This window comes from Lactuca saligna, chromosome 4 (genome assembly GCF_052625555.1).
Source record: "Lactuca saligna cultivar CGN05327 chromosome 4, ASM5262555v1, whole genome shotgun sequence".
Lineage (NCBI taxonomy): Eukaryota > Viridiplantae > Streptophyta > Magnoliopsida > Asterales > Asteraceae > Lactuca > Lactuca saligna.
Window position 1 is genome coordinate 2090616 of NC_136420.1, and position 8183 is coordinate 2098798.

The 8183-nt window shown below is 35.5% G+C and overlaps 1 protein-coding gene across 3 annotated transcripts; it reads left to right on the forward strand.

Annotated features, from left to right (window-relative positions):
• Positions 1-2007: 2007 nt before the first annotated feature.
• Positions 2008-7695, forward strand: LOC145041039 (calmodulin-binding transcription activator 4-like). Of its 3 annotated transcripts, none has more exons than XM_078988942.1 (13): positions 2008-2157; positions 2222-2415; positions 3222-3347; positions 3491-3606; positions 3718-3806; positions 4128-4173; positions 4241-4759; positions 5019-5067; positions 5166-5389; positions 5513-6183; positions 6280-6892; positions 6993-7277; positions 7396-7695. In XM_078988942.1, exons 2-13 carry the CDS (start codon positions 2403-2405, stop codon positions 7462-7464), a joined length of 2820 nt encoding a protein of 939 aa, XP_078845068.1. In that variant the 5' UTR covers positions 2008-2157; positions 2222-2402; the 3' UTR covers positions 7465-7695. The 3 variants fall into 3 exon arrangements, with proteins under 3 accessions (XP_078845068.1, XP_078845067.1, XP_078845066.1); XM_078988941.1 differs by having other exon boundaries at positions 2261-2415; XM_078988940.1 differs by lacking the exon at positions 2008-2157 and having other exon boundaries at positions 2164-2415.
• The last annotated feature ends 488 nt before the right edge of the window (positions 7696-8183 follow it).

Genomic DNA, 8183 nt, shown 5'->3' on the forward strand with positions numbered 1-8183 from the left:
CTATTGTCGATGATCACAACTTGTTGCTTTGCCGACAAACAAACGAGGTTATGAAGTCCACCTCGAAATTCAACTATCTCTAGTAGTATGTACTTCATCTCTGTTTCTCACTCTTTATTTACTGGCCTAAGATCATCCTTAAATCTCCATGGTTGTCTTCAATGGAAGCTTCACCGACGAACAATCTGACCCGTAAACCCAATCCTATCACTCGCTTCCTTTAAGGCTACCAAAAGCCAAACAATTGAGAATTGTTCACCCCATCCCACTCCTTCGTCTCATGTTTGAAGTATGAAGAACGAATGTAAGCTAACACATATCTCTCTCTTTTTTACACCTCTACAATCTCTTACTCGAAACTTTCGAGATGAACATCGGGCATCGAAGAAATAAGATCGATGCCGACAAACAACCTCAGGCACCAACATCATGCCCTGAGAATTTGGTCTCAAACCTACCTAGTTGGATCCTATCTATTTATCCATCCTATTATGCCCTGTATAATACGACATCGACAATAGTAAATCTTATAATACCAATGCCCTGAATCACCCATTGACACTTCTCTTGGCGGTGAATATATACCATTCTATTAACTTCTTTCCACAACCCAATTCGATAACAAAGGAACCATCGATTTCAAGCTTCTTTGGACTCTGACAAGTCCGAGTTGCATCATAAGGTGGGCCTGTAATTCCCATAACTCTGATAGGCCTTCCGTTCAGTTCTCTACAACTGATTTTAGGGTAAATTAGATTTTAGAACCTCTGATCGTAAGAAAATGTAAAAAATAATTTTTAGGGTTCTTAAGAAGAAAGGGGTGAGAGTATGATTGAAAATATGTGTGAAGAGAAATACGACATAGGTACACGGTGAGAGAAAGTCAAAGGTAGTGTTTGTTTTTTGTCTGCAGATCTGCGAGACGTCTTCTGTCTGCGCCGCGCAGACCACGCGCAGACATTAGTCTTCGCAGACTGTTTGTTTTTTTGAAGACTGCAGACCTAAAAATGTCTGCGCGCCCTCTTCTTGGCGCAGATGTGGACCAGAGTCTTCTAACATCTTCAGACATCTTCTAGCTTAAAAAAACATATATATCTTTATTTTTTTAAAGTTTTTTTTTTTAATTTATATTTTTTCCAACTTTATTAATGATAAACAATATGAAAAAAAAATTACAAAACTTAAAAAAAAACATTTGACGATACAAACATGATATTTTTAACAAATTTATAAATAAAAATTTATTATAATAATATTCGTTGAAGTTGTTTATATAAATATGAAAAAAAAATCATAATATATTCTTATATTTTTTTGCCAAAATTTTGTAAAACTTTATTTAATAGAGTATCATCAATTTCTCGAGAAAATATTTATCGTACGTTTTTAATAGATTTATTTGAAAAAATCGAAGTTTATTTCCATCTATTTATGTATCAAATTCTTTGGTCACTAATTATAATGTTTAGTTATAACTTTGCAATCAAAGTTGTTGGTTTTTATCAAATATGTATATGAATTAATACCATTTTTATTTTTATTTTTTATATAATAATACATAAAAGTTGATCTAGATTCGTTATATATTTATAATAAAGTCGTAAAAATATATAAAAAATTCGCTTTGAAGTTTTAAAAAATCAGTTTATTTAGATTTCAGTTTATTTTAATAGCCCGCAGATGTTAAAAAAACAAACAGTCTTTTTTTTTCAGACTGCAGACGTTTGGTCCACCTCTTCTACTGCAGAGGTCTACAGATGTGATCCACAAACTGCAGACATTTTGCCTCAGAAAAAACAAACAACACCAAAGTGAGAGAAGGAGAGAGAAGGGGGGTGGTGGTGGAAGTGGGGTTGATTTTATTTATTTATTATTTTATGTTAAAAAACTATTAAAATAAATATAAAAAATTTAAATTGGAAACTAAAATAGTATAACAGTCAGTAGAAAAAATAAAGTTGATTTGGGAAAGAACTGGAAAATTGGATAAAAAACGTTTGCACTCATTACTCAGTTTGAACACAGCGAGAATGATGTTTTCGTTTTTAACGTTTTCTGGCCCTCCTTCACTGCGAATCTGGAACCCACTTCGCACTTGGCCATATACTAATTCATGGAAGTTGGAACCACCTACCGCTTCTTTCAGTCAACAAAAACGTATGTATTTCGTCTATCTGTTTTATAGTTTTTGTCGATTTCCACCGACGTTCGTTATCTCAAGTTTGTAGATTAACTTCTTGATTGAAACTATGGATCGTAGTTTCTCCAGCAGTGCTAGATCTATTCCGCCGTTCGCCCAACTTGCTTACTGTTGCAGAACTTCGTTCAAAGCTTTATGTTAATTTGCTGGATTAATTGGAATCTGTTACTCGTTTAGTAAATTTTGTGTTGAATATACACGGATGATGATGTCAGGTACTGTTCTGTTTTTTTGACCTTTTAGGTTTAATTGATTTTTTTTTCCCATTTGTGGATTATTGCCTATATCCCTATGCTTCGTTTAGGTTTTATCCTGGTGATTTTTATGCGGAGGGAAATTGTGTGTATTACGTGGATTCGTACTCGTATTTTAGTTCATGGATGACTTAATTTTACTCGCATTGTTAATCTCACACAATTCGAAAAATTAAGCTGTTACTTCCATGTCATGTGAATGAACCAACAATCTGCAAAAATTCTGGAGAATTTAACATTATCTCCTGCAATTAGCATCACCATAGGCTTGGGCTTAATTATTTTTTATTGAAATTCGAGGCAGTAAGTTGTTCATAACATCTAAACAACTTCTAACAATCATGTTTTTGTATTTTGAAAAACAAGCATTTGTGGTGAAACCACAATAGCTATGTTTTGTGATATTTAATTAGGAACCAAAAAGATTGGATAAATACATTATTACACGATATAAAGAAGGATTTAAAGATGAGACATAGGTCCTTTGTTAGACTTGCCATTCTAAATAATAATTATTTTTTTTATTACATGAGGAAATAGGGGACAGAATCTGAAAGGGAGAGACAAATAGGTAGTCTATGGTTGTTATCATGTGAGATATTTGTTCTTACAAGACTTTAAGTTATAATCGACTGTTATAAGGAAGTTGACCCTGTGCATGATTTCAGGTGTCTATGATACTTTGTCACATGAGTGGTATTAATATGGCCTTCATATTGCTATCAGTGTTACTTCACTTTTTCCTTTTTTATTTTATGAATTCTCAGGGTATAACCTCCAGGATCTAATTCAAGAAGCACAATACCGTTGGCTAAGGCCAGGAGAGGTGTTTTTCATACTGCAGAATTTTGAGGAAAAGCAGCTTAACCATGAGCCCCCTCAAAAGCCTCCCAGTAATTTTCTGCCTTTGCTTTTATATGTTCATTAATATATATATATATATATATATATATATATATATATATATATATATATATATATATATATATTGTTTCCTGATATTCCATGGATCTTGTTGATTTAAAATCTTGGACAGGTGGCTCTGTGTTTCTTTTTAACAAGAGGGTCCTTCGTTTTTTCCGTAAAGATGGTCATAGTTGGCGAAGAAAAAAGGATGGAAAAAATGTAGGGGAAGCGCATGAACGTCTAAAGGTTTTTCCTTTTACCCTTTTGGTTGTAAATTGTAATCCTTTTGTGTTGTTCTTTAACTGCAAATAGAGGAGGCTTCCATCTTTTACCAAATGATTCAACCTTTTTGCTTAGGTTGGAAATGTTGAAGCTTTAAGCTGTTACTATGCACATGGCGAACAGAACCCAAATTTCCAGAGGCGTTCTTATTGGATGTTGGATCCGTAAGTATACTCCACTCCACCACCTCAAACCTGTATGCTAACTGTCAAACACAGCTGTACATGACTATTTCTTTTTGACTTAGTCTGGACAGAATTAACTTAATGGGTTAAGCCAAAAAAATAACCTTTATTTTTCCTCCCACCACTTGTCACTTTCAAATTGATAATATTGTCAATTGCCGTGCATTGCGAAAATTGTGTGTTAGAATATAAAGGTAAATTGGTCATTTGCCATCATTCAAACATACATCATTACCCATACAAGAGTTTATAGGGGAAAGAAAAAGAAACAACCCCTTACAGTTGATTTTCTGATGACAGGGGTATGGAGCATATTGTACTTGTTCATTACAGGGATATAACCATAGTAAGTCTGTTGAGTTTTTTTTTTTTTTTTTTTGGAGCTTCTATAAGATGCATTTATAATTTTGCAGGGTAAGCATAGTGCGGGGCCCATTTCGACCTTGATGTTGGGATCTTCTAACATCGTTCAGGGTTCCAACTCCTACACCACATCTGCTTCTGAATATTATGAGCATTACAACAGCACATCTGGTCCCAGTTCTGTGGAAGTTAGTCCAGATCTTGTTATCACATCCAATGGGGCAACTCACTTCAATCAAACAGAAAGTATTGATGGTTCACCTGATTTTGAAATTAATCAAGCATTAAGAAAGCTTGAAGAGCAGTTGAGTTTGGACCACTTGAAAGATATTGGCACGTTTTATAGCGAGAATGAGTATGCAAATGAATTAGGATTCACAATCAGTGAGCAAGATCTTGGTGGATCTGAAAGGTTGCAATATGGTTCAGATAATTATGTGTCTCTACCCAAGGATGAATTTGCTATTCCAAGTCAACAAACTTTATTTTGGAAGGACATGCAAAAATACAATGAGAGTACAACATATGTTGGTTCCCTGGAGTCTTACGGATACCCATTAGATGAAAATGTAAGCTTATTTGATAACTACTCCCTCCTATTGTACTTATGCCTCAGTTGTTTACTTTTTTTTTTTTTTTTTTTTTTTTTTTTTTTTTGTGCTAAAGGATTGCACCTACACGTTAAACATGTTCACACCTCTCTCTCTATCTATTATCTTGTTGATTGAATAATCCTTTTAATATCCTCACTTGTTAATTTATATAGTTGTTTGCAGTTCACACCTTATTTGAGTATGTTCACTCACTGTTATGTTGTTCTTGAAACAGGAAGTGCTTTTGCCTCAACCAAGGACAGATAATGGTGCAAGTAATGAGTGTAAGTCTAGTGTTTCTTTTTGCAAAGGAATGGATTCTAAAATAGTAAACCAACTGAAACAATGAATCTCTGACAAGACAACTATACTGTGTTTCCAGCATCCATATTGGCATCTCAAGAAGTTGAAATTTCAACATTTCCCAAATATGTCCCTGCAAACAACATGTACCAAAGTGATGCAGACGTATACTCAACATTGTTTGACCTAGGTCAAATTGAAACGCCACTCGCATCAGATTCAAGTCTAACCATTGCACAAGAGCAGAAATTTACAATTCGTGAAATATCCCCAGACTGGGGTTATGCAACTGAGACAACAAAGGTATAAATGCCTTTAAACTTGTATTAGAAACTTTTCCAGGGTTGTGTTGAATGTTGATACACAAACCCTCCTAGAATAGTTTTAAGTTTGTTGAGGAATAATTTTTCCTTGGACCCTGTGCAGGTACTGATAGTTGGGAGTTTTACATGTGATCCATCAGTAGAAGATTCTGAATGGATTTGTTGTATGTTTGGTGACACTGAAGTTCCTGTTGAGATCATTCAGGAAGGAGTCATCTGTTGCCGGGCCCCACCTCATTTACCTGGAAAAGTTACCATCTGTATCACTTCTGGCAACCGGGAAGCTTGTAGTGAGGTCAGGGAGTTTGAGTATCGTCCTAAAGATAAAGATAAACCAAGCAGCTTAACAGAGAACGAATCAACTAGGACCCACCAGGAACTCTTATTACTTGTCAAATTTGTGCGCTTGTTACTAGTATCCGATACCAAAAACACCATAACCGACCTTCCGGAAGGTTCAATAGCTGCTGGTGAAGAAGACTCATGGGGTCAAGTCATTGACGCTCTTTCAGACGGAAGTCTAGCATCTTCTAAAACAACAGATTGGCTTCTAGAACAACTTCTAAAGGACAAGTTCCAAAGGTGGATTTCCAATAGATGTATGGACGAAAATGCCCTTCCCACCTTGTCAAAAAAAGAACAAGAGTTAATACACATGGTTTCTGGATTGGGCTTCGTGTGGGCCTTGACACCTATACTTAAAGCTGGTGTTGGGATCAATTTCCGCGACGTCAGTGGCTGGACTGCCCTTCATTGGGCTGCTCGTTTTGGAAGGTAATTTTAAGTTTCTAATCATACAAAAACAAACAACATATGTTTATATGTGTAATTTCATCCCTTCCATTCAATTGTAATGTAATGTTGCAACAGGGAAAAGATGGTAGCCGAGGTTTTAGCCTGTGGAGCAAACACTGGAGCAGTAACAGATCCATGTCAGCAGGATCCAAACGGACAAACCCCTGCATCCATCGCAGCCCAATATGGGCACCAAGGCCTTGCAGGTTATCTCTCAGAGATGGCTCTCACTGCCCATCTTTCATCCCTCACCCTCCAAGAAAGCCAACTCTCTAAAGGCTCTGCTGACGTGGAAGCCGAAAGAACAGTAAATAGCATCTCAGACTCATACCTGGATAGCACCAAGGATCAGGTGTCCCTCAAGTCCACGTTAGCTGCTGTGAGGAACGCGGCTCAGGCTGCTGCACGTATACAGGCCGCTTTCAGGGCACATTCTTTTAAGAAAAGGAAACAGAGGGAAGCTGCTGCTGAAGCATCAGCATCAGCAGCTGAAGTAGAGGATGAGTATGGTATTCTCCCAAGTGAGATTCAGGGACTTTCAACAGCTTCCAAGGCGGTGTTTGGAAATTCAAATTCACGTGATCGTGATCTTCATCATGCAGCAGCTTTGTCTATCCAGAAGAAATATCGTGGTTGGAAAGGTCGCAAGGATTTCCTTGCACTTCGACAGAAAGTTGTCAAGATACAGGTCCTCTCTCTCTCTCTCTCTAACTAACTAAACTAACTAAACTAACTAACTAACCAACCAACTAAGTATATAATTTTTTTTTTTTTTAAATGGTTGGCAGGCACATGTGAGAGGCTATCAGGCAAGGAAGAATTACGAAACAATCTGTTGGGCGGTTGGGATAGTGGAGAAAATTGTGTTGAGGTGGTACAGGAAAGGAGCGGGGTTACGGGGATTTCATGTGGATTCGATTATTGGTGAAGAAGAAGACTTTGTGAAGGCACTTAGGAAGCAGAAAGTGGATGCGGCTCTAACCGAAGCTGTCTCCAGGGTGCTTTCTATGGTCCAATCTCAACCAGCAAGGCAGCAATACCATCGCATGCTTCACAAATATCGCCTAGCCAAGGTCTCACCAATATAACATAACAATCTGTCTTTTTTTTTCTTCTATTTATAAATAAATGTTTACTGTTATATTATTGACAATAACAACATTTTTTTTAATATTTGACCAACTTTTTCAGGCGCAACGAGGAGATTTGCAAAGTGAAGGAGCCTCAACGTCTGAAGGTGGTATGAATGAATTTATGTAAAGGGAATTACAATGGTTAATTAGTTGATAGTGTTGGGGGTTTATAAATTGTAAGGTGGTTGGGTTGAGTTTGTATATAATTATATAGTTAGTTAAACATGTGGCATAATGTATTATGTATGTGGATGTCAGATTCGGTTCGGTTGTAAATCCGCGGTATACTACTCTTCTTTTAAGAGATTTTAGTAACTTTACGATGTATCAAAGTTTTTGATGCTCTATTTTTTTTTTTTTGCCTGGGGACAAATCAGAAACTATTGATACCTACTGTTTTTGATTCACAACTTTGTTGTGTTTGTCAAAAAAAAAAAATTATATATAGCTCATGAAAAAACAATTTTTTTAAATGGTTAATGTCATACAATTTTTTACTTTTTATTTTTTATTAATGGAATATAAATTTCTTTTACGTTAGAGGATACAGAACATAATGTTACATCATCTATTTAGAATATTTTCTACAATACATACTATATTATTTTAATAGTTATTAGCTTGATTATGAAGGGGAATGCATTACAACCACACCAAAATAGGGTTTAATTGTTATAAATAAAGTTTGTTAATAAAATTGTTTTTACATGCAAAATATACAATTACTTTTGTTGTGTTTTTATATAAAAATTATTTCAAAAAATAAACATAGCAACAAAAGATTTAAGATTTGAACAAAATTAAATTAGTTTTATTTTCATTAAAAATCATTTTGCAAGACTTAAA

What these genes read in the sequence shown, in the direction of transcription:
- LOC145041039 (XM_078988942.1), top strand. An exon ending in TAATGGTGCAAGTAATGAGT is followed by an intron (nt 5,068 to 5,165) that starts GTAAGTCTAGTG and finishes CTGTGTTTCCAG; the next exon opens with CATCCATATTGGCATCTCAA. An exon ending in TGGGCTGCTCGTTTTGGAAG is followed by an intron (nt 6,184 to 6,279) that starts GTAATTTTAAGT and finishes ATGTTGCAACAG; the next exon opens with GGAAAAGATGGTAGCCGAGG.